The following is a 26,101-nucleotide window of genomic DNA, read 5'->3' as shown; positions in this document are numbered from 1 at the left end:
CATCATTGCTGTATGTGTGTAACATATACCCACTATCATTAGTGTCTTCTGTGATTAGCCTACATCATATCTGTGCTGTTACTGATTTTAACCTTATAGGAGCAGCAAACCAACAAAAATGCTCTAGCTAATTAGCATTTTGAAATGCAGAGTGTATTTACGTGTGGTATGTTAATTCAGCTATTTGAAGGTAACACCAGCAGACAAATATTTTATTTACAGTAAACAAGTTACGTTTCTCTGTTTTTTACTTCTACTTGTTTTTAATAATTTGATCGTTCTGGGATTCGCATGTTGAGTGTGAAAATAGTCTTATACCTTTATTTTCTGCATTAGCCGCTGATCAAAAATAGATTTTCAGATTTGAAAAGCCAGTCAACTGCACTTCACACTGTCAAATTAACAATCATGGACTCACCCACAACACTACAGAACTCCTTCAGGCTTGTGTCACTTGTGGAGCTCAAACATCAACAAAGCAGATGAAGTCAAGTCATGTTGCTGTTACGCAATCAGAGGCGAGATGTCTGAATATCAGGAAATAAGACTCCAAAACCTGCAATCTTCAGCTCCCCTTTCCTGTGGCTAACTTCTACCTTCCTGAAACTGAAGCACCAGGGCTTTCATCCCACAGAGATCGTCTAATTTGTTAGACCACTAAATTTATTGTAAAACTCAGTGAATTTGGTCTTTAAAATTTAGAACAGATGTGTAAAATGTGAAATCACCACAAAATAAAACCAAATGACACTTTAGAAAATAATATATTATCAATAGTTTTTCGCTTGTCATAATTTGCACAATTTAAAGATATTAAAACATATTTTTTTCTTGCACTATATTAGTGCTCTTAGGGCCCCCTGGTGTTGTGGGGACCCCAAGCATGCCATGCCATGCCGTGCCGCGCCACACCAGTTTATTTGTAGAGCATTTTCAACACAGCATTTCAACTGAGAAAGTGCTTAACGACGGCAAAAACACAGATAAAAACTAAGAAAACAGACACAGGTTAATACAATCTGTAAAATAAAACCACCAATGAGAAATGGCATGGATTATAGAAATGTTAAAAAATTGGTCTTTGTTTGTATGGCACTTTCTAGGGTTCTGCAACCCCCCCCCCAAGGTGCTTCACAACACATTCAGTCATTCCCCCCCCACACACACACACATGCACACGCTGGTGACGATGAGCTGGAAAGGATGAGAAAGGAAGAAAGAAGATTAAAAAAGGATGTTTAAAAGCAAAATTAAGGAATAAAAACTTGAGAAAAATAATGTGCAGTGTCACTTAACCCTTGTATGTCTTGGGCAGGTTCTGCTTCTTCTTGCTCACGTGTCCACAAGAGTGTCCCTTAACTCAGGCTAGACCTGCTAGCCATGAGATGTGAGCGACATTTCTCGTCATGTACATTTAACAAAGTTATGACAGCGTGATAAAAGCTGTCAGCTCAACCGACAGGCAGAGAAGAACACACACCGAGTGTACCCTTCAGACGCATCGCTTATGATTTCAGACTCAAAAAGCCGTTTCTTTTATTCAAATAAGTTAATTCAGTTTAAATTTTATTTCCCCATTACCAATTAATTTTGTTATAAATATCTTTTTTTATAAAGTTTGAATCTGATGCTTGATGCTGTCATCCACATGAAACCTCAACACTATATTTGTCTTTGCACAGCCTTTTCTAATACTCTACAAAAAAAAAACTGGAAAAAAAAAGATCCTGGAATCAAATGAAGCTTGTGAGGCCTCTCAGGGCAAATGGACCTCATGTTTACACACTTGTCTATCATCCGAGCTGCGTGAGGCCTCGGGTATCCAGAGAGATGGTGAGATGTCCCCAAAACCTATGGCACCGCGTCTGAAGCTGGTAAAGTGCAGAGTGTTTGGATGAGGTTAGTCTAGATCTGAGATAACGGGTCAAATTCAAAAGCTCCTTTAGTTTTAATGCTGAGGTAGAATTATGTTCAGTTTGAATGTTAAAGGAGAAAAACATCTTGTGCTTCAGAAAAGGATCTTCTGCTTTTGTTTAAGACTTTCTTTAATTTTTGTTTAGTTTTTTTATTTTTAAACAAAGAAACCTTTTATTTGGATGGAAAAATCCACAGTGTTCCAATTAAAATGAAGAGTTTTGTAACATTCAGAACTGAATCTCAGTGGGAAATGTTATAATAATTATTTTGCTGTTTCTGTCACATCTAACGGACATCCAGTGTTTATACGACCACAAAGGACTTGCTCTGTTGTTTAATGACAAGGAAACAGTGTTTCTAAAAGAATAGCTCTAACTTTTATTCTAAATGAGTTTGTGGTAAAAGATTCTTATCAGCACTGATTTCTTGAAAAATAAACAATTTAGCTTTTAAAGTTTTTAGTAAGTTAACTTCTATATTCGGGTTTAGATTTATTTATTTTTTAAAGTTATTTAAAAGAATCATTTCATTTATTAATAGTTCATACTAAGAAATTCAGCATAAAATAAATCGTTAACGTTGTTAAGAAGTCAGCCTCATAAAGAAGAATAGAACGTAAAGGAAAAAAACTGAAATTAAACTTTTAAAATATTGAAAGCAGTGATTAAATGTTTTAATATGTGGTTTATAACCCGAAACTGTTATGCGATCATTTCTGAGCGCTCATAAATTTCCCTTCTTTTTATGGTATTTAGTCTGTTTATAAAAAAAAAACGCGACCAAATAATAATTGATTTTCTTTTACTTTCAATACATCTTCAAGCTCAGTCCGTAGAATTAATGCCTCTTAAATTTAAACATTTCTTTGTTTTGCACTAACGCAAAAAAACTTGTATTGAACTAAAAATCACAACCTGTCAAAGGAAAACGCAAATAAAAACGCGCAAATGAAGTGACGCAGAAAAAGCTAGTGATAAATAATAAATATAAATTAGGCGGAACCGAGGTAAAGTTGTTTGATGCAGTTAGTCTTCTGAGCCGCTGTCTGCATCGATCATCTGATCAGCTCCATAATAACAGATGAGATGGGAATTAAATGGTTAACTAGAACAAAACCGCGGTTGATTGAATTTTGGTGGATTATAACACACACACACACACACACACACACACACACACACACACACACACACACACACACACACACACACACACACACACACACACACACACACACACACACACACGTTTCACGGGTAAATCCCACCCACTTGACAAGAACAGTAAAAACAAATCTCTCACTCCGCCGCTCTCGCGCGCAGCGGCCAGTCGCTGTTGTCTCTGCTGCCTCTTGGCTAGTTCGGATGGAGACGGACAGCTGTTTGTCCTTTAATGCGCAAAACAGCGGGAGGACACCGACCAACTCTCCTAGCATGGACCACGTCGGATCCGGTACCGGTACCTTTCTCCCCTGCAACGAGCTGCAGAAGCCGTCTCACCTTCCTCCTCTCCCGCACCGCCTCCGCGGGGATCTTTACGCAGCGGCCATGGGCAGGTTCGGTGATGTTGTGGTCGACTTTACGCACGGCTCTTCGCCGGCGAACCCGCCCGGTTCTCCGCCCAAGCACAACAAGTTCATGGACTCTTTAAACCAGGAGCAAAAGGCGGCGATTAACGGCAAGGAGGTGTTTTATGAGAGCAGCTCAGAGGGTGAGTTTAGTCATAATAAAAATAAATAAATAAATAAATAATAAAATAAAATAATAAAATAAAGCGTTGGATGCTACTTTTGATTCCCTGTTTATGTTAGAGTTTTACTTATGTTTAAATGAAAACATCCCGACAAACGTTTCATTCTGAGATCCGATTTAAAAAAATTAACAAATCCAGCTGGAGGAATGAGAAAATGAAAATGTGATAAGTCACTTATGATAATTTGGTTTTGAAAAGTGTTTTAGACAACATTGGGGCAAAGTAATGTTTACTGATTAATTATTTTTGATGCAAAATAAAAGAAAAATATTCCTGCAGTAAAATTAATTTCATACAAACTCCTATCAGTCAAACACAGATTTAATTTTAGGTTTTGGAGGATTTTTATGCTCTCTCTTCAAATGTTGCTAAAAAAAACTTTAGAAGACCGACGTTTAAAACTTTCAAAATGAAAAGTTTTTGTTATAAGAATAATGTTGCACCCGTGTGTGTGTGTGTGTGTGTGTGTGTGTGTGTGTGTGTGTGTGTGTGTGTGTGTGTGTGTGTGTGTGTGTGCGTGTGTGTGTTGTTGTTGTTGTTGTGTGTGTGTTGTACCTGGCTGAATTTGCTCTTTCTCTGTTTCTTGGTCCAGATGATTCTGTAAAACAACAGGATATCAATCCTGATAAAGTCTTTGTAATTTCTGAGTCTATAATAATAATAACAGTAATAATAATAATAATAACAACAGCAATAATAATAATAAACACAACTCAAATCAAGGCCAAAAACAGCTAAATAATTTTAATGATATAGTTCGACTTGATAATCATGTAAAACTTAAAATTTCCAACAAACTCAGCTTAGGAAGGAATGGATCCTCTCTATTATGACCCATAAGTGCTCCAGTTTTATAAACGCTGATTAGGGGTTATTGTGTAAATTATTAAAAAATCATCAAAGATTTTGGTGTCCTGAACTGGTTCTAATTGTTTGTGTTTGTTTGGGCTTGTACATCTTTATTATTATTATTATTATTATTATTATTATTATTATTATTATTATTATTATTATTTAGTAGTAGTAGTAGTAGGAGTAGTAGTAGTAGTAGTAGTAGTAGTAGTAGTAATATTATACTTTGACCTGTTTTATCCTTAAATTCAGGTTTAGTTTACATTATTTATAACAAACCACCTAAAATATATTTCAACATAATGTTGCATTTAAATAGATTTTTTATTATACTACAAATAACAACAAAAATGTTGTGTAATGTTTTTAATGAATATTATTTTTTAACAGTGGAGCAGATCATGTAAAATAACCTTTTACTGAAAAAAATGTCTTTGCACTTTTTCCTTTTATTCACTTCAGACATTAAAATGTAACAAATTTCAAGTTTAAACAAAACTAAACTCAATCAATGCCTTATTTTATTATATATGATTTAAATATAAAAATGATACATTATGTTTTTTATATACATATATTTTATGGTAAATGGCCTGTATTTGATATGGCACCTTCTAGAGTCCTGGAACCCCCCAAGGCGCTTTATAACACATTCACCCGCTCACAAACATCCACACCCTGGTGAGCTACATTGTAGCCAACAGCTGCCCTGGGGCACACTGACAGAGGCAAGTCTGCCGTACACAGGCGCCACCGGTCCCTCCGACCACCACCAGCAGGCATGGTGGGTTGAGTGTCTTGCCCAAGGACACAACGACAGCAACAGACTGAGTGGCGCTCGAACCTACAACCTGCCTATTACGGTGCAGGCACTTAACTCCTGGTGGTAGTATATTTTATGATGCTATATGTTTTTTATTCACATAAACACAAAGTGTGTCTTTAAAAAAAGCTAAACTTCTCAGATTTCTGCTTCTCACTAAACAGAAACGACATATTGACGTTGAACAGGTTTAAAACAGTAGCGTTAAACTCTGCAATATGTTGCAATATTAATTTTTCTATTTTTGTCTTTGCAAGAATAAAATCACCACATTTTCCTGCATTTAGGTGTCTGCATGCACCAACGCTAGCCCTCATGCAGAGCAACTTCATGAGACAGTAAGAGTCTAATTTATAAAACAAATTCTAAACTTCATTTGCTGATATTTAATTACTGTGCCGATAGCTAAATGCTCACACAGAGCGGGCCTGCATGCCCATCAAGTACAACACATTTTTAGGCCAAACTCTTCTCCCTGCTGAATCAATCCCTTCTACATTTGACAAAGATCTCCAGTTTCTGTGTTGGAGGCAGAGCGGATGTGAGCGCTCTACAAGCTAAAATCTGCTCATTGTCCTGAGGCCCTGTTTGCGGCTGAGAACGTTTTCAGGATATGGTGTAAGGTGGTCTCTAATGGACACGAGGAAATGAATGTTGCAACCAGAAATGTTTTCTGTTGGGCTCAAAATTATATTAAGAGGATTGCAAAGTGTTTCAGCTTCCCCCATGAGAGTGCGAGTGTTTGGAGAGAGATGAAGTAGATTTGTTCTGGAGTTCAGAGTGAAACCTAATGAATCCAGACAACAACATCCAAACACTGCAGGAGGGAGCCGGCCTTCCCAGGGTCTGTTAACAGGAAGGAGAACGTTTCTCTTAATAAAACAGGTCAGTGGGTAAAAATTATATTTATTATGTAAATCAAAATATCTAAGTGATACATCTTCTAATCTTTTAAAGTTGTGGTGATAATACTTTACGTTTTCTGCTTAATTGTTGTTATGTCTCATATTTATTATTCTAGCAGTTTGAATTTGTTAATTAACCCTCCCACTGTCCTAATGGGTGTGGCCCCACGAGGAAATTTGACCATTGAGCAGGATTGATGGTTTATCCCTTGAGGTCCACGTGGCAGGGGTGAGGTGGTGCTCACTCCTCACCCCTGCCACGTGGACACAAGGAATAAACCATCAATCCTGCTCAATAGTCAAATTTCATCGCGGGGTCACACCCATTAGGACAGTGGGAAAGTTGAAACACAAGCAAACATTTTACGTAACATCCTGTTAGATTCTGGTTAGATTCAGCACAACATTATCACAGCATATATTGCAGGACAGAAAAAATTAGGAAATTAAAGTAAAACCACAAAAGTGGAACTTTAGTATAGTATGGCAGTGAAAATCTGAGGTTGATTGTTGGGTTGTTTAACTTGACGGGAAAAGACTAGGTTTCCAACTCTGAGATAATCTGTTTATATTTTAGATAAAATAGAAATCTGAGCATGAATAATCTTCAGGTTTGTGGTTGAATGTGCATCTCTGCACCTATGAACATGTAATTACCTCATTCATCAATGTCATTTATCAATTAACAAGAGCTCAATAAAGATCACTAACAACCAAACCAAACAAAAAATAAAACAAAACGAAACAAAAACAAAAACTAAACTAAACTAAACAAATCAAAACAAATAAACAACAGTAAGAGATCTGTAATAAAATATCACTGTACTGCTGAGAATTAAAATTGAAACATTTCAGTGAATGGGCCCTAATCTGAGTCTGGGTGCTGCAACCAAAACTCAAATGTAAAAATACCACCTACCAACAAGAATAGTTTTTAAAAGACAAAAAGATAAATATTAATACAAAAATTAAGCTGGAAACACTTTATAAAGTACTGATTAGCATTCATGATGCATTTAACAAAAAAAAAAACCTCATGGCTTCTTACAGTAATGATTCTTGATGAGGTTTGAAATAATAAAAGTAATAATAGAGTCTTGTAATAAAGAGGTGTCCTTCATTTTAAAGTTAAATCAAAACTCATTATAATTCAAAATTGACAACATTTTAAAATTTGCATCTTCAAAATACCAAATAAGGAGAAAATGATGATTAGTTTGCACAGAGCTGTTATACTTAAATGTGTGTTTTTCCCCAGTGAGAGAGAAAGGAGCTCTCAAAACCATGGGCTATCCTGGGATTGGGACAGACTGCTGCGGGAAGCTGAAGGAGGCGGGCGGCAGCCTCCCAGGAGACTCCATCGCCGACTCCATCGACTTATCTGGGAAGAACAAGAAAAGACGCAACCGCACCACCTTCAGCACCTTCCAGCTGGAGGAGCTGGAGAAGGTGTTTCAGAAGACGCATTACCCAGATGTGTACGCCCGGGAGCAGCTGGCTCTGAGGACGGAGCTCACTGAGGCTAGGGTTCAGGTGTGCTACAGACAGGAAATTATGTCACTTCTTGAGTTTTATTGCCCCATTCTTTATAAACTCAAGCAAAACTGAGTTTATGAGCTAATGGAGACTTGTTGTCTTCTCGTAAAGGTCTGGTTCCAGAACCGCAGAGCCAAGTGGAGGAAGCGGGAACGGTATGGGAAGATCCAAGAAGTTCGGAACCACTTTGCTGCCTCCTATGACATTTCTCTTCTCCCTCGCCATGATGCATACCAGGTAGATCTCTGGCTTATTGATGCTGATCCTGAATCTGTCACGTCTGCACGTTCATGTTCTGTGAAACTCTGAATCCATGCAGATGCAGGGCAACCTGTGGCCAGGTGCTGCCTCAGGTGCAGCTAGTGGCTCAGGTGCTGGCTGTGTCCTGGGAGCTGACTCCATCCCCTCATCCTGCATGAGTCCATATTCTCACCCCCACAGCAACCTGCAGGGCTTCATGGGCATGCCCACATCGCCCGGCCACCCACACCACCACCACCCGCCTCACCATCCCAGCATCAACGGCCTCTACTCGCTCCACGGCTTTCCGGGGAGTCTCGGTCCCCCTTCCATTGAGGGTCCAGAGGCAGACTACAAACCAACTGGCTTTGTAGCCCTGCGGATGAAAGCCAAAGAGCCGGGTAGCATCATCTCCTGGCCCACATGACCACCACCGTCTCCACTGCTCATTAATGCATCATCTGAGCCAAAGCATTCTGTTTCCAATAACAGTCCCAGAAATATGACTCAAATGTTTCCTCTGTACATTTTATGTAAACCAACTTCACCAGAAAATCCTGGATCACCAAAAAACTGCACATAACATTCCTGTTTCCAACTTTTAGTTTCATCTCACAGCGCTTAAGACCAAAGAGGAAAACTATTTAAACATGTAAAAAAACTAATTATCATAATAATCAATGTTTTATGTGATTTACTGTTTGACTAGAAATAAAGGCTTCAATGCACATCAGCTGTCAGGCTCAGTAGGAACCTATTTTGGGGACAGGACATTTAAAAAAAATGAGAGAAAAGAACAATCTCAGCTGGAATTATTATAGCCTCAACATGGGTCTTTGAGAGGGAAAAAAAATCTGTGTTTTACGTTTTGTTGCTGGGAATGTGGTTGGGAGGGAAAATACTTTGCAGGCTTTGGTTGCAAACAAAAATATATCTGCTGTGCAGGAAAATAAAAGATCAAAGAATTGGTTAATCTGGGAAAAGCGAAAAAGTAAAGTAAAAATATTAGTTGTACGCTACAGCAGTTATTTATTATAATCAGTGATTAACTTAGCAGTTTCAGAACAAATCACGTTGCTAAAGAAGTTTCAAGTGCTTGAGATTTTGCATACTGCTTTCTGTCTTTGAAGGGGACATGCTGTGACTTTTCTCTTAATCAGATTGATACAAATTACGTTTATGAAGTTCTTTGCACAAAATCACTCTTACATCAAGCAATTTCAGCAGATTAATTCTTGACAGTATCAGTACCTTCCAGAAGGAGAGGTTTCAGGCTAGAGCTGGCCATGCCCACACACCTTCCCCTCAGGCTGCTATAGGCTGAGAAGCTCCAATATCCGGGAGAGGCTCCGAATAGAGCTTCTTCTCCTCCAGCATTAGCTTTTGTGAGGGGTGGTTCTATTCTAATTTCCCTGTTTGTGACATCACAAATGGAGACTTTTGGAAAGGTTCAGGCAAAAAATGTTGGCACATAATTTCTAAAACCAAAAACTGATGGAAAACGAAAGGACAGATTATTTTCTCGCTTGGGGTCTTTATAGAGGCAATAGAGACCCACGTGGCAGTGCAAAAATAAGCTAAAAGGGAGTTTTATAAGATATTTCTAATTTTACTTTTTCATGCATAAATCAAAATCTATGCAGGGTGGCTGGGGTCTCCTTTGGAGATAGGGCGAGAAACTCGGTCATCCGGGAGGGGCTCAGAGTAGACCCGCTGCTCCTCCATGTTGAGAGGAAACAGTTGAGGTGGCTCAGGCATTTGGTCAGGATGCCTCCTGGATACTTCCCTGGTGAGGGTTTCTGGGCACGTCCAACTGGGAGGAGACCCAAGGGAAGACCCAGGACAAGCTAGAGGGACTATGTCTCTCGGCTGGCAACGGAACGCCTTAGGATTCCCCTGGAAATGCTGACCCAGTGGGGAGAGGGAAGTCTGGGCGTCTCGGCTTAGGCTGCTGCCCCTGCGACCGACTCTGGATAAGCGGCTGAAAACGGATGGATGGATGGATGCATAAATCAAACTATAAAATCTTATGTTTATCTTTGCTGCATCTTTACCTCAAATGATTAAAAGACTGACCTGCATGGTACCATCTCATCTGGTTTAAATGACCACATAGCAGTATATTTATGTTAAATCTGCAAACATGTCAGTCTGAGACCGAAAATATGAACTGACTTGATAAAACAAAAGTTGCACAGTTGGACAATAAGGCTTTTAGAGGAACACTGTCCTTTTCTTTTTGCTCGCTGCACTTTATGACAGCAATGCTCGGGGCGGATTGGCTGCCATAGCTGAGCCCCTAACATGTGTTTCCAATTGACGAATGCACAAACCCATCAGAAACACTTTCCACACCCACAGCTTCAAATTCCAGCCAGGCCCTGGGAGACGGCGGCATGCGCTACAGTCACAAAGTCCGCCATGATTAAATCCCAGATTAAGAGCAATAGATAAGAAGATAAGAAGAGCCGTCCAGAGGGAGAAGGAACCGAGGCCATCTTTAGGAGCTGGTGGGTCACACACACACACACACACACACACACACACACACACACACACACACACACACACACACACACACACACACACACACGTTGGCAAAAACTTTTGTTTCAAATCTTCCACACTTACATGACAGACTGGATAAATAATTACTACCTATTATTAGAAACAATTAACTCATATTAAGGAATTATGATTTTAGATTAAATCTGTATAAAAACACACAACAGTTTTAAAACTTTGATCTGATTTGTCAAACATGTTGAGGCAACCTGACGCTGGAGGAAGTTATGCATCATTTTAATGTCAGGGTCGTTATATGAAGACTGTAATAAGAAACTGGAAGTTATTAAACCATTTAGCCCAATTACTGGACTGAACACATGATTTAATGCTCATTAAATTTCATGCAGACCAGTTCTCAGAGCTTTGATCTCAACGGGATTTATCTTTGCCTCAATGTGCAACTTTCGTGACCCTGTATTTAAATTATCCAGGAAGCTAAACAATGTGGCAGCACTGCGTGTCCTCTGTTACAGATGCACATGGTGTTCACCAAAGTCAGAAGCAAGAGTTTTAGCCTCGTCTAGAGATTATTCTTAATCATTTTCCCTCTAAAGTTTACTAACTTTAGGGCCAGTCTGTCTCCCACTTTGGACCCCCATCAATTTGCCTACAGGACAAATAGATCCACCAAGGACGCTATCACCATAACGCTCCACACTGCGCTGAGTCACCTGGAGCACAGAGGAAGCTATGTGAGAATGCTCTTTCTGGACTTCAGCTCAGCATTCAATCACATAATCCCTGAGATCTTGGTCCAGAAAATGTCTCACCTGGGACTCTCCACCCCCATCTGCCTCTGGATTAAGGACTTTCTGACAAATAGATCACAGTCTGTCAGACTCGGCCCACACCTGTCCAGCACCATCACACTCAGCACCGGGGCTCCACAAGGATGTGTTTTGAGTCCACTCCTGTTTACACTCTACACATCCGACTGCTCCCCATATCCGTCTCTCAAACACCATTATAAAGTTTGCGGATGATACCTCTGTGGTCGGACTCATCTCGAAGGGGGATGAGACGGACTACAGAGATGAGGTCAACAGACTGGCGGAGTGGTGTTCTGTGAATAACCTACAACTGAACACCACGAAAACTAAAGAACTTATATTCGACTTCAGGAAGGGCAGAGCAGACCCGGCCCCATTGTACATTCATGGGAATTGTGTGGAGAGGGTACACTCTATGAGGTTTTTGGGCGTGCAGATCTCTGACGATCTCTCCTGGACCGCAAATACCACGGCAGTGGTAAAAAAAGGCCCAGCAGCATCTCCACTTTCTGAGAGTGCTCAGGAGGAACAACCTGAAGGAGAGGCTGCTGGTGACTTTCTACAGAACCACCATAGAGAGCATCATAACGTACAGCATAACAGCATGGTACACAGGGTGCTCAGCTGCAGACAGGAAAGTACTGCAGAGGGTCATCAACACAGCCCAGAAGATCACTGGCTGCTCTCTGTCCAGCCTGGAGGTCATTGCAAACTCTCGGTACCTCAGCAGAGCGAGTAATATCATCAAGGACCAATCTCACCCCAGCAATCACGTCTTTCAACTATTACCATCAGGTCGATGGTACAGGCCACATAAAACCAGTTCAAACAGATTCAGGGATAGCTTCTTTCCCAGGGCGATCTCTATAGTAAATAAGCATAAAACAATTAAAACTGCTTAGCGACCCGTCAAGGTCAACGTCAACTATTATTGCTGCTATTCTAATGCCATTTTATACTTAATATTTTAGCTGCTATTCTGTATATATTGTGCTATTCGGTACATATTGTACTTACTATTGTTTTGTTTTAGGGGACCTTTTATATTTATAAGTATTATTGTATTGTGCACAAAGGGAGTGGCACTCCAATTTCGTTGTATCCTGTACAATGACAATGAAGGCTATTATTATTATTATTATTATTATTATTATTATTATTATTATAATAACTGCAGTGGCAGAGAACATCATTTAAAGGTAAAAAGGGTGATTATATTATTTTATGAAGAACAAATAACACCACGTGGTACGCATAACACTAATTCTAATGTATACTTCCTCTCAGATGCTAAACTTCACCAATATGTAATAGGAGCTAAAACACAATAAAAACAACAGTTTTTGTTCTGGTTTCAGGAACTCAAATAAATGCTCAAATGCTGCCACCGTGTGGTGTTGTTGAGACCGTTTCAAGGTTAATTTCACAGTGAAAAAATGTTTTTACCTCCAGAAAAGTTCTGGTGTTAAAATTAATATTACTAAATCTGAACCATACTAGTGCAGCAGTAGCCTGAATTTATCTCACATCAATAAATGTCTTTAAATAATTTTTGTCTTTAGATTTGAGTAAAAAAAGAAAAGCTAATTAAAAAAGAAGAGCTAATTAAAGATGAGCAGCGTTTTTACTAGGAACTAATTCGCATACATCAAACAATCCCCTATTTAAACACAAACATGCATTTTTCTTTTTGTGACAGTAGCGGAGTGATTGACAGGAGTGACTAAAGCTTCCGCCCACCTTTCAGCCAATCAGAGTGAAGGAGGCGGACCTTCACGCTAATCTTAACAAAATGGCGACTGTTGTTGTTTTGCCGCAGGGTCAGTGAATTAATCCGTTTATTATTTCAGTACATTTCTGCCCTCTTTCACAGAAGTAGCTGTGAGAAGCGTCCCAGTAGCGCAGGGGTCGACTCCGCCCGGGCAGAAATGAAGGGTAAAGAGCGGTCGCCGATTAAAAAACGCTCCCGGGCCGTGGACGATATTCGAGAGAGGGGAGGATGCCACCCGACCAGTAAGAAAATGGGGGCTCTGTCGGTTTCCAGTGGGAGTAACAACGGGAATACTTCAGCCAAAAGTGACAGTGGCTCAATGAGACGGAGTCTTCTCGGCGAGAAAAGAGACAGAGACTTCGATGGTCACGGTCGGACTGGAAACAACCACAGCTGTCAGTCTGCTGCTGCTGGCTCCGTGGGGAAAAACCACAGCCTGAGTTTGACTCTGGATTTAGCCTCACCGAGGACCACGTCGCGGGTGGAGCAGCGGGTCCAGCCGCTCAGCGCCGAGAGTGAGTACAAAACGCTGAAGATCAGCGACCTCGGCACTCAGCTGAGCGACGAGGACATAGAAGACGGGCTGTTTCACGAATTCAAGAAATTTGGCGACGTGAGCGTTAAGATCAGCCGCAGCAACGACGAGCGGATCGCGTTTGTGAATTTCAGAAAGTCGGAGGACGCCAGAGCTGCTAAGCACGCCCGAGGCCGGCTGGTGCTCTACGACCGGCCGCTGAAGATCGAAGCGGTCTACATCAACCGGAGGAGGAGCCGCTCTCCGGTGGAGAGGGACTTGTACAGCGCTGCTCAGAGCCACAGACATTTGCAGAGACCCATCTCGCCCACCGGGCTGGGCTACAGGGACTACCGGCTGCAGCAGCTGGCTCTGGGGCGGCTCCCTCCTCCCCCGCCGCCCCCTCTGCCCAGAGAGCTGGAACGGGACCGGGAGTTTTCCCTGTTTGAAGCCAGGACGCGTCCAGCTTTCATCGCAGAGCGGGCTGCTTTTCGTGAGGAGGATTTTATATCTCCAGAAGATGACCAAAGAGCCAACAGGACGTTGTTTTTAGGCAACCTGGACATCACAGTTACAGAAGCAGACCTGAGGAGGGCGTTTGACAGGTTTGGGGTCATCACAGAAGTGGACATTAAGAGATCTATACGAGGTCAGACCAGCACCTATGGATTTCTGAAATTTGAGAACCTTGACATGGCTCACCGTGCCAAACTTAGCATGTCTGGCAAAATAGTTGGCCGCAACCCCATAAAAATAGGTTATGGGAAAGCCATGCCCACTACACGCTTGTGGGTGGGAGGTCTGGGCCCCTGGGTTCCTTTAGCTGCCTTAGCCAGAGAGTTTGATCGTTTTGGCACCATAAGGACCATAGACTACAGAAAAGGCGACACTTGGGCCTACATTCAGTACGAAAGCTTAGATGCTGCACAAGCAGCTTGGGCACATATGAGGGGTTTCCCTCTGGGCGGACCAGAGAGAAGACTCCGGGTGGACTTTGCAGACACTGATCATCGATACCAGCAGCAGTTCCTTCAGCCTCTCCCCATAGCACCATTTGATATTGTTGCTGAGTCATTTCTCCACCGGGCCACTCCAGAACCTCTCCGCGTCAGAGATCGGACTCCACCCCCGCTTCACTTTAGAGACAGAGAACTCTTTCCTGGCGCCGAGTGGCCCAACCCAGCTATTCGTGAGCGGGTTCGGGCATCACCCTTTGAGCCTCTGGAACATTTGGAACGAGAACGGAGAACCCGAGAGCCCTGGTCTTTGGAACGAGAGCTGCAGGGACGAGAACCTGCACGCAAACGGCGTGTGCTGGAGGACGGACGTCATCTCGACCTTTCTCCTGACAGCACTGAGAGGACAGTACGGCGGAGAAGGGCCTCTCCAGATGGCAGTCCTGGGGGCAGCAGCAGAGATGGAGGACGTTTCAGTGACTCAGAGCGCCCCGTGCGGGGCGAGAGAGCCTCTCCGGCACGAGAACGTCTCAGTAGCCTGGAAAGAGGCGGGACTGAGAGAAGGCCAAAAAGCCAGAGTCTCCCAGACAAAGCATCCCTAAGCTGCACTATTTCAGCAACTGGTGAACGAAAGAGAAAGGCGGGCGATGGCAGCAAAGGGTCAAACAAAAGAGAACGCTCTGAAAGCAGCTTCAAGGGAGGCCAGCCATCCAAGTCGGATGGGACTAAACTCAGCCTAGCTTGGCACGGCATGCTTCTCCTGAAGAACAGCAACTTCCCAGCCAACATGCACCTGCTGGAGGGTGACCACAACGTAGCCAATGACCTGCTCGTCGACAGCACTTCAGGGAGGCAGTTGAGCGAGTTGAAGATCACACAGCGTCTCCGCCTGGACCAGCCCAAGCTCGACGAGGTGTCGCGGCGCATCAAAGTTGCAGGTCCAAGCGGCTACGCCATCCTGTTGGCTGTTCCTGGAACCACAGAGGACGCGTCCTCGGACTCTGCAGCTTCAACCCAACGTCCACTCCGCAACCTGGTGTCCTACCTCAACCAAAAGAAAGCTGCTGGGGTCATCAGCCTGCCTGTAGGGGGCAGCAGAGATAAAGACAACATGGGGGTTCTTCATGCTTTTCCTCCCTGTGATTTCTCCCAGCAGTTCTTGGATTCTTCAGCAAAAGCTCTAGCAAAAAGCAAAGAGGACTATTTGGTCATGATTGTGGTTCGAGGCGCATCATGAAGTGACCATGGTGGAATAAAAAAAAATTGCTGTATGTCAGTAAATATTGCATGCTGTGTGTTCTGCATCTCTGGGTTCAGTAGTTGATTTCTGAGCGTCCATGTCATCCACTAGAAGGACAAATAGTGCTTTAAAACTCAAAGATTATTTATTTTTTTGAAATGAACTTTTAGCAGGCAAAGTAAATAGCTTACAGTCACTAACCTGCTGTAGAGTTGTTATAGTTTTAGGTGATATCTTTGAAGTTCAGTTTTAATCTTGTTTTGTAGAAATAATTTGGTTAATTTACAAGTTTAAAATATTATCTTTGCCAGTTTCAAAGGGTTTTCCTCAGAAACACTTCCAGTCGAACGAGACCACGTGTTATCAGTGTTGGATCCTTCTCACAAAGCTGTCTCAAAAGGTCATGCTTGTTTTTGGGTGGTTGTATCACACCAGTCTGTACTGGTGCTGATATGGTTTTAACGTCCTACACGTTTAATGGAAACAGGCCTGTAGTTAGCAGTCTTGTGCTAAGCTAATGTCACCAAAAATAACAGGTGAGCATGACAGTTTTAACTTCAGATCTTTTGAAGTGGTTTTCCATGGAAAGGTTATGAACAATTAGCATCTTACCTGTTGTAAACAAGCTCTTTGAAATAACCTCAGTTTGGAGAAACGGGTTAGTTATGGCAGGACTGATGTGCTAATGGCTAGTCACTACGAGGATATGACTAACGTGCATTGCTGCAAACATTATTTTATACATTTCGACACTTTCATCAGCTGTGTTGTGTCGTTATTTACATCTGATTCTGTGGTTAATTGGAGTTCAAAGAGCAGCAGCTACCTTTAGCGCTTTCAAGTAAAAATGAGCATCGCTTTTAAATTTTGGAGATAGAAGTTTACAGATTGTATTACCCACTTTCACCTCAACCTGCGCCTTGTCAGTATGGTCAGAAATAATCTCCATTTCTCCAAACTGAGGTTGTTTTTTTTAAGGTTTTTGAGTCCTAAGTGGTCTGTTGCTGGCGGGAAAAAGGGTGAAATTTGACGTTCAGGTGTGTCAAACATCTCTTCTCCAGTAAATCAACCACATGTTAAATGTTCTACCCCCACATATTTATCTTTCTCAGTAAAATGTCATCAAGTTTAAACGAAGTGGGATTTACTGGAAAAGAATTGTTTTTAGTTATTTTGATTAACCTAACTTTTGTCTGCTTTTGTCCAATTTTGCAAAGTGAAGGAAACCTTTAGAAACGTGCCCTTCATTTCAGTAACTTACATTTGTGTTAATTTATGATTCGTTTCAGTCATTGTTAGGAGTTCCACCTCATTTCAGCATCTATGTGTGAAACGCTGCATATGTTAGATTCTAGGAGAGAGACGAGTCTCTTAACATGATACAGTAAACACACTTATCAGATTTAAGGCCTTCCTGTGGGTTAGAGATGATTCTACATTGCTATCTATATAAAAGTGAAGTACTAATGTGTGAAAAGCTTAAGTTTTTGTGCTGATATCTAAAGTTTGTTTTATTTTCTTAAAACTAGTTTTCCCCCAGTGATAAAGGTATTTAAAATCAGTAAACGGGTGTTAAAAAGTAAACAAAAAACAGCTGGGTTTATGGTTTTACACTGCAAAAAATGATTTTCAAATAAGTAAAAACAAACATTGTTTTTGACATTTTATCCTATTTATAGTCTAAAAAGAAATAAAAAGTCTATCTGCAAAAAATAGCACAAAATGTCCTTAAATATGATTTAAAAATTTGTGAGTTAAATATCTGCTAATGGGGTAAATCTGTTAGATTTAGTTGCTAGCTTTAAGAATTCTAACGTACCGTTGGAAGACATTTTTTTTCTCAAAACAAGAAAGTTTGATCATATTTAACTGAATTTAGCGTTGCTTTTACAGATTTAAACATCTAAAACAAGTCTTAGTTGAAAAACATTTTTTGCAGTGTAGAGTTGTTTTAACAGTAAACATGGAGCTAAAGCGTAAATTTAACAGTAATTCTCTTATGCCCGCCACTCTTTCCTGGCCTGGTTTTAGTCGCTGTACATTTTTCATGCTCTGTTCTATTTTCCTGAGTTTTCATTTCATGTGTACTGAAAACCGATGTGCTTGTTCGTGTGAACATCTCGTCCACTGAGACTTTGGACTTCTGAGGAGACGAATGCAGAGCTGCAAACCTTCTGTGGAAAAAGGCACCTTAGTGTTTGTGAGGCAGCTTTTAAGTTGTGTATCCCATCTGCACCTGTGATGACTTCTGTTTAAGTGGAAAAATGTACGCTTTGATGTCATGGGGAAGGAAAACGCGTTGTGCCCATGCGAAGCTGTTCACGTAACTGCAAGTGCATTTGGGCACTTAGTGTGACCGTTTATCAATAAATTGTTCATTTGAAGGGAAAACTGTTTCTTCGGTGGAAGTGAGTTGAAGAAGCAAGCTGCGATGCCTTATTGTGTTTCACGTGGAGCTGTCACTTGAAATTTTGTTTCTGCTCGCAAGAGGGGAGACGATTTGCAAGTTGTTTAGCTCCAGAGAAGAGAGACCTGGGTTTCGTTTTGAGTTTGCTCTTCAGAAATTACTTCAACTGCTCCTTCTGGCACGCAAACGCACAATCAGGATCGAGGAGCTGCTCACGTTTGTGGGCAAAATCCAGTTTGCAGCAGGAAAGCGGTGGCGCACAGTGGTGCATGCTGAGGAGGAAAAGGGGGCGGAGCAAGCAGCATGGCAATATCCTGTTTCCTTCTTTGATCGTTGAAGGTTTCCCTTGCTTTGATCCCAGTTCTGAATAGGAAGGAGGCGAGGGAAGCTCACCGGCGGCCACACACACATACACTCCACTGAGGAGATTGCGGGTGACATCTCTGAAAAGTCTAGTTCATACAGTCTCTCTGAAGAGGCTCAGCTGAACCACTGATTTGGGCTGGTTTACCTTTCATACTTTGCCCAGTTATGATCTGATCTGCCTTCGTGTCAGGAGAAAGGATGTGCCTGTGTTTGTCCTCTCCTCTGATTGAGTCCTCTCCGAGGAGATGAGAGAAAGCAGAGCGTTTGCTGCTCTGAAGCTGTGTCCTGTCCCCGTCTGAGACCTGCACTGTTGACTTGTTTTCACCATGACTGGAAGGGATCCACTCGGTGGACACCATCACTGAAGACCTGTTTATCAGCTCCCTGCTCCGAGTTTAAGGCCTCTTGATAGAAAAGAAAGTTTTAGTTGTGAAAACAGATTCAGGGATTTGTTGAGAGAAGTGTCTTGGATCGTCTTCTGCCCTGTCCTCTAGTCCAGGACTTGGTGTGACTGCTGTACAGGGACAGGACGGTGGTGAGTAAGATGCACTAAACTGCCAGCCATGACTGTGTCGGTGGCTTAGGCGGTCGTGGTGAGTATCAGTCACAGCACCACATCATCCAAAACCACCACATTAGCATCTCTCTCTCTCACCGCATACAGCGTTGCTTTGCCTAAAAATTGAGTACATTTAAATAATATCATTCAGGTTAGCTAGTTTGTTTAACTATAAAACAGATCTTGGGTATATTATATTTTAACTGATAAACTAAAAAGAGAGTTTTAGCCGTTTTACATGGAAATACTTTGCTGAGTGCAACAGATTGACTCTAAAATTTCCAGCTGTTTTCCATTTGTCCGGAGCAGCATGAGCTAAACAGTGACCATCACTTTGATTTGACACCTTTGAGATAATAAAGTGTGGTTTTATTCCATATCCACCAGAATTTAAACATAAACGTAAACTTTTGCACATCAGCTCAAATTTACTGAATTCAAGGAATCAACTTCTAACCCCAAAGTAAAATGTTATTAGAATAAAAAGACATCTTGTTATAAAAGCCCTAAAAGGTTTCTTTACGGCTAAAAAACTAATAACCTGATATATTTGGGGTGTTTTGTCAAATCTGTTTATTTCACCATGATTCACTTTTATTAACCTGAACTGTTAAAACATCTCCACTATTTAGAAAACTAGATCTGTTTCTACTTTTATTTTCAATTACAACGTTTCTAGCACACAAACACACTCGCTAGAAGTTCTGCACATGGTTGAGTTAAAACAATATAATCTGTTTTTACTTGCAGAAACATTAAAGCAGGTGGTGTCTTTAACGGCCGCCATCCTTCATGCTGGAGATTTGAATCCGTTGGTGATTAAACAAGCTAGGCAGAAGTTAAATGGGTAATTTAGCTACTAAATCAGGTGTGATGGAGTAGAAGCAACAACTAAAGTGTGTAGGAATAAGACTGGACACCACCGCACCTGTTGTGTGTTTAAGATTAAGCTGCTGACTTTTAGCTTTTTCCTTTGTAACACGATGTCGCACAGCTACAACAATGCTATTTTATTTACATAGCAGGTCATTTACCAGACTTGTCATTTAAACTCAAACTGTAATCTAATGTGTTACTAAAGAGGTGAGGTCACTGTAACATCTGTTCATCCCAACATCAATGAGAGCTGACACAACAGTAAAGGAGGTCAAATGTGGTACACTTTAGGTAATTGTTATCTAAAATAATCCAGATTACAGGGTTCTCATAGTTGCTGAAATCATTGAAAAAGCTACTGAATATGAGAATGAACCTGACACTAAATTAAAATGATTTAATCACATATAATAAATCTTGAAAACTCTTCAACACTGCTTGAATTGGATTTTGGTGAAAGTGTGAGATGACAGATATTAAGTCTTTAAATAAGGAAGTTTTTTAAGTCTGAGATTTCTGAGCTTTTTAATTTAACCCTCCCACTGTCGTTATGGGTGACCCTGCGAGGAAAGTTGACCGTTGAGCAGGATTGATGGTTTATCCCTTGAGGTCAGCGTGACAGGGGTGAAGTGGTGCTCACTCCTCACCTCTGCCACATGGACCTGAGTGATAAACCATCAATCCTGCTCAACGGTCAACTTTCCTCACAGGGTCACAACCTTTAGGACAGTGGGAGGTACAAATGAAAATATTCAGCAGGACCCTGACTGAAACCCAATAAAAAAACTCATAAATCTGAATATTTATATTGAGTTTATTAGTGAAAGTCAAATTTTGTTTATAGCCTTTTATGATAAAGAAAACATTTAGTTTGGATGTTTATTTTTTGCGCATATTTATTGAAATCTGGTGCAAATTTCATGTGGCCTTTTCTAAATCACGACACAAACCGTAACATCAGTGCTAACATCCGTCTGAAACAGAAGAAAGCTGTGGATAGTGTGTTTTTATTTGAACCTGCTTTAGTGAAACGTTTTTATTTTTCTTTCCTCAGAGATCATCTGAACCTCATCTGTTTCCACTTCAGCGCCTCCTGGAGTGCCAGTAAGTAACTTCTTTATTCTTACTATCTTTGCTCCATGTCTTAAAATGGATTTAAGAGAAATCATGTAACAAGTAATTTTGTATTACTAAAGTCAACATTGCATGTAAGGAACTGTTTGTTTTTTAAGTTGTCAATAAAGTTAGTTTGATTTACTGCAAAAGGTGTGCTTTTCTTTCTGAGTTGTCAGAAACACACAAAAACAACCTGAGTCACAAATCATTTTATTACATCTGACCTGTGCACTTTTGAAAGGCGTATTAATAAAGTTTTGGAGCAGAATAGATCTTATCATCTAAAGACCAATTGGTACTTCCCCCATGAATACGCTAAAACAAACAAAAACAATCAAATGCCACAAAAAGGCACTCAATTAAAACGTTCTTTATCAGTGGCGTTTGAGTTTGTACCAAAATGATGCTCAAACATAAAGTTCATGAAAACAAGCTAAATGATCCATAACCATGTCAACTTTAAAGCATCAAGTTTGTTTTTTTATAAAAAGACTTTTTCTGATGCAAAAGCTTCAGTGGCCCCAAATCACAAAAGCACACTGGTAGTGAACGCAACTCGTGAGCCAAAAAAGCTGTTGTGCATGACTCTTTAGAGAAACAATACAAAGAGCCTCGCTCAGTATTGTGCAAAGCAGCTGAGGGGGAATAATTTGGTACTAATTGAAGCTGCATTCTTACAGTAGGAGCCTTTTTCAGCCACAAGAGGGCAGCATAATAAAACAGCAGCTGTCTGCTGGGGGGGGGGGGGGGGGTCTAAAGTGATCTTTGGTTGAAAAGACAGGAGAGTTAGTAAAAGACACATCACCTAGTAAGGCAGCTGTGAAAACTGAAGAACTTTTTGAAAAAGAACAAAACAACAAACAAAACCCTCAGATATAAAAAAAAAGATTCAAGAACCAACAAACTCCCTAATATAAACGCAGTAACATGTTGATACGCACTTCCGCTAGGTGCGTCCCAGCTCTGTGTAGTCTGGGCTGCAGTCCTGATGGCTGGCGGCACGTGTTCGGCACAACTGGTCAGATTTACACACAACAAGGTCACAAAATGACACAAAATCTCACAGGAAGCCCCGCTGCTCTGGCCAGACTTCTTAGAAAGCACAACTGAAACAGCACCTCCCCCCTCATGGGCTGGAAAATAAACCAAATGAGTGTGCACTCACATAGAACCGCTCAATGTGACAGGGGAAATTTGCATTTACTCCACTGTTTCCTCACATTTAGAGACTCACGCATGTGTGGAGGATTTCAGGCAAAGAGGCCACATGTTGGATGAACTTGAAATAATGAGTTACTTTGGATCATCTAAGTGTGAGAAATGCCAGCAGCTGAGGGTCGAAACCTGAAGGTTCAAGAACCTGACTTACATCCATAATGTGCAATAAGGTTTATATGCAGTTACAAAGTAAATATGTCGGTGTATAAGTAGTGAGAGATGTTTGTTTTTTGCCATTTAAAGTGGTTCAAATGCTATTTAAGGAGTAAAAATCAGTTAAAGTGTCAGGTGCTCCTGCTGACCCCTACATGTTGAGGCAGTTTCAGTGTCGGTTTAAAAATAAGAGCTGAAAGCAGGAATGTTGACATGTAGAGGGCTGGTGAGAGTTACTGTACGCAAAAACGTCAGGTCAGGCCTTGGCCGGTGTCAAAGACGGCTCAGCTCAGATCTTAACTTTAAACGGCTGCATTTATAAAAGTCACAGGGGATAAAACCTCAAACATGATTCCAGAAAAGAGGAAAACGGTGAATAAAAAGTGTTAATTTAGCCTAAGTTGGGAGAAAATAGCAAAAATAAAGGATAAACCATCAGAAGAGAATCTAAAAGTCTGAACCAGAAGTGTTATAAAACCCGACCAGTTCGTTTTTATCTGTGTAAAGATGAAATGAGCTCAAGGTCAATGCCAGCTCATGCCCATATAATCAGTTCATGAATGGAAGTTAAGAGTTTTTTGGCTTCATATATAAAATTACACACTGTGACAAGGGAGCAGGTGTCAGTGACATGTTTGCTCAGTAATCTGATTACCTGCCAGGGAACGGTCAAAGGAGGAGTCATGCCACATCGTCATAACTTGGCCCAAAGTGCATAACAGTGAGAACAGGTTTACAAAAAGGCGTTTCAAGACATCAGGTGCAGAGTACGTCCTTGTGGATATGTGCTTCTATTAATGCCGTTGAACCAGTGGAAGCTCGGCTCCCAGCTGCTTATTGTGCAGTGAGATGTTGCTGCAAAGTCAGTGCAGTTTTATTGTTGCATTCGGGAAAAATATTCCACTTTTCCTTCAATAAATTACATCTGCAGTTATCAGTTGTACCTGTGTTCAGAAAGTCAGTGTTCTGCAGAGCACAGGAATTTTGGCTTCAAGGATTTTTCGTATTGAAACGTTTATTTGACCATTTCATGTTCACGCGTTACTGTGTTGCTAGTTTATGGTCCAAGTCCCCGACTTGAGGCTGCATTTCTGAGCCCAGACACTTGCAGACCTGCGGCCGTGAGCATGCTGGTTCAAGATGGAAGGTCTTGGTTACACAGCGCCGTTCTGCAGGGGGTCCGGGGTGAAGCAGCCATTAATCCTGCAGCTGCTTTCTGCTCTGGTGTTCTGGGATAGTATGTTCCTGGCCTGCCAACGCTGAGCAAACGGCTCCATGAACAAGGAGAGGGAGGAAAGTAGATAGCAGAGCCCCGCCAAGTAGAAAGAACAGTCATACGTCTGCGTGTAGTCGTAAAGGAACCCTACGAAACAGAAACCAGGTGTGAAACTCAAGTCTATTCAATTATAAGCTGAAAACTTCAAAGTGTTCAAATTTGCAACAAGCCATTTCTATGTTGATTTAAATTAAACAAACAGAAAGTTCACGCTCAATACCTTCTTGGCTCCAGTTATTAATATTTGGTTGCACAAGTTCTGGAACCAATAACGGTTTCTAAAAATAGTCTTTGGCCTCGGAGAAAAGCTTTTCCTTTTTCCACGGTGAAAATGTGTTTATGATGTCAGATTTGGGATCTTGAGAGTTATCAGCATTTCTGATGCTCATTAGCATCGATTGCAAGAATAAAATATACAATAGAGCAACTTTTTGTAAAATAAACTAAAAACAGTTACTCTGTGATTTAAACTCATGCACTGAGAATAAAATGTTTGCAGGACATTTTTAAAAATATCATCTTTTTTTACACTTATACTTTATTTTCTAAACTTTTTCATGTTGTTCCATTTCTTATATTATACGTGCCATTTATAGTTGCAGGCATTTAGGTTCTCAATTTTTTAATAGTTATGTAAATTAAATATGAACTTCTTAAAATGACCAAATAAATTAATATTATTTTAAAGATTTTGTTAAAAAAGTTTTACTCTGGTGGACAGCTCTTTGGTTTGTACGCTTCCATTTATTTTATATATATATATATATGTGTGTGTGTGTGTGTGTGTGTGTGTGTGTGCGTGTGTGTGTGTGTGTGTGCGGCAGCAGGATGTAGCACCTCTGGTGCATCCAAGCACTCAGGATTATTTCATAATCTAGCTGCTTTGACTGATAAATGCCATCACTTCACAGATTAAACACAACGGGGACAGATGAAGTAAGCAACAGACTGATGACACTTCTTCTGACTGACAGCTAACTGTTTACTACACAGGCAGGAAGAATGAAACAAGTTGAGAACTGTCAAATCATGCAGTGTTTTCTGTAGCAGAACAGGTAAACAGAGCTGCTGGATATTTCTGTACCACCCTAAAGAGGCCCTACATCATCACTCCCTCCCATAAGCTTCCCCGAGGGAACGACTGAACACAGGCTAAATGTTTGAGGCCTTGCTGCCTTTAAGTGGAGCCAAATGTTACCAGGAAGTATGACTCTCCTAAAAGTACCTGGATATGTAAAAACTCAACTCACGGCTGTGGTCATCATGCTCATATTACTGTAAAGACGGTTTTGCCAGATCAGGTGTCGCTGCAAGACTTGTATTACTGTTACCTTTTTTTAGAGAGCCTGGAGGAGACATAAATGTTTACATATATATCCTCTGAGAAATTTGGTAACAGAAAACTGATCCCAGATTAGAAACAGCCACCAGTTAGGTACTGCGAGCCCTCCGGCGTGCATGCAGTAGTGTTATTCTGAGGGTCTGACCCAGTAACCCATGCACCGAATGTCTGTCTTTGGTATGTTTTCTGTGTCTGCGCTTTACGTTTCTGCACAGAGGCTTTATTCTTAGGAATTCATGTATATGTCTAACAAACACCAGCTCTTCCTCGCTGTTGCATAACAAATCCAGACAGGAAACATCATGGCCCCCGTCCAGCACATGCACATTCATGGATGGGTTTGTGTACATTTGGGTCGGCACATTCATAACTCTTGAAGGTTTTCCAAGAACTGGTCCGCTCACCTGCCAAAGGAGGCCCAGTGAGGCACCCTAACCCCACAAAGAACATGGAGAAGCCCATGGAGTTGTTCAGCTTCTCAGAACCAACCAGATCCACCTGCAAGGCACGAAAAAAAGAAAAATAATAACACACATTCATCTGGAAGTGTTTTAAGTGTAGTAAAATCCTAAACCTCCACACAGTGATTAGCATGTACCGTACCACTGACTGAATATTGCAAACAAAAAGAACAACATGTTCAAAAGAGAAAACTGGAAACATCTGAGAGAGAAAAGAATCTTTGAAAGATCATTGTGTTAAAATAAAAAGAGAATTAAAATTCATTTGTCTTTAATAACGTACGTAAAAACACAGTTTAATATAAAGTTGAATCAAAAGCCATCAAATGAACATTACATGTATTTAATGAGTCAAAGACAGACAGGAGGAATTATCTTCTTTTTAGTCAGATTGAAGGTTGTTCTCTCACAAGGCTCTCCTCGTCTAAATCCACAGAAAACACTCAAAATCTCATTTATGCATAGATTGATAATTATAAACAA

The 26,101-nt window shown here is 40.9% G+C and overlaps 3 protein-coding genes across 5 annotated transcripts in view; 2 read left to right on the top strand and 1 right to left on the bottom strand.

The window, feature by feature from the left end:
• The first annotated feature begins 3,234 nt into the window (after nucleotides 1–3,234).
• alx3 (ALX homeobox 3) lies at nucleotides 3,235–8,755 on the top strand. The gene is made up of 4 exons (XM_015967740.3): nucleotides 3,235–3,627; nucleotides 7,508–7,782; nucleotides 7,897–8,022; nucleotides 8,105–8,755. Exons 1-4 carry the CDS (start codon nucleotides 3,282–3,284, stop codon nucleotides 8,450–8,452), a joined length of 1,095 nt encoding a protein of 364 aa, XP_015823226.3. The 5' UTR covers nucleotides 3,235–3,281; the 3' UTR covers nucleotides 8,453–8,755.
• A 4,390-nt stretch (nucleotides 8,756–13,145) lies between these two features.
• Nucleotides 13,146–16,045, top strand: rbm15 (RNA binding motif protein 15). Its single transcript, XM_015967741.3, has one exon. It carries the CDS (start codon nucleotides 13,292–13,294, stop codon nucleotides 15,839–15,841), a length of 2,550 nt encoding a protein of 849 aa, XP_015823227.3. The 5' UTR covers nucleotides 13,146–13,291; the 3' UTR covers nucleotides 15,842–16,045.
• A 7,425-nt stretch (nucleotides 16,046–23,470) lies between these two features.
• Nucleotides 23,471–26,101, bottom strand: part of slc16a4 (solute carrier family 16 member 4) — a 31,796-nt gene continuing 29,165 nt past the window's right edge. For all 3 annotated transcript variants that reach the window (XM_015967742.3, XM_015967744.3, XM_070544640.1), the window contains 2 exons: nucleotides 25,562–25,655; nucleotides 23,471–23,902 (listed from right to left, as the gene is read on the bottom strand). In XM_015967742.3, the coding sequence (XP_015823228.3) occupies nucleotides 23,694–23,902; nucleotides 25,562–25,655 (303 nt within the window). In that variant the 3' untranslated portion in view covers nucleotides 23,471–23,693. The remainder of the gene's footprint in view (nucleotides 23,903–25,561; nucleotides 25,656–26,101) is intronic.

The sequence above is a fragment of the Nothobranchius furzeri genome, chromosome 15 (assembly GCF_043380555.1).
Source record: "Nothobranchius furzeri strain GRZ-AD chromosome 15, NfurGRZ-RIMD1, whole genome shotgun sequence".
NCBI lineage: Eukaryota > Metazoa > Chordata > Actinopteri > Cyprinodontiformes > Nothobranchiidae > Nothobranchius > Nothobranchius furzeri.
The sequence above is the reverse complement of the archived record's forward strand: the minus strand, read 5'-3'. Positions and strand labels throughout refer to the sequence as shown.

What these genes read in the sequence shown, in the direction of transcription:
- alx3 (XM_015967740.3), top strand. Translation starts at nt 3,282, where the DNA reads ATGGAGACGGACAGCTGTTTGTCCTTTAATGCGCAAAACAGCGGGAGG. An exon ending in TTATGAGAGCAGCTCAGAGG is followed by an intron (nt 3,628 to 7,507) that starts GTGAGTTTAGTC and finishes GTTTTTCCCCAG; the next exon opens with TGAGAGAGAAAGGAGCTCTC. An exon ending in TCACTGAGGCTAGGGTTCAG is followed by an intron (nt 7,783 to 7,896) that starts GTGTGCTACAGA and finishes CTTCTCGTAAAG; the next exon opens with GTCTGGTTCCAGAACCGCAG.
- rbm15 (XM_015967741.3), top strand. Translation starts at nt 13,292, where the DNA reads ATGAAGGGTAAAGAGCGGTCGCCGATTAAAAAACGCTCCCGGGCCGTG.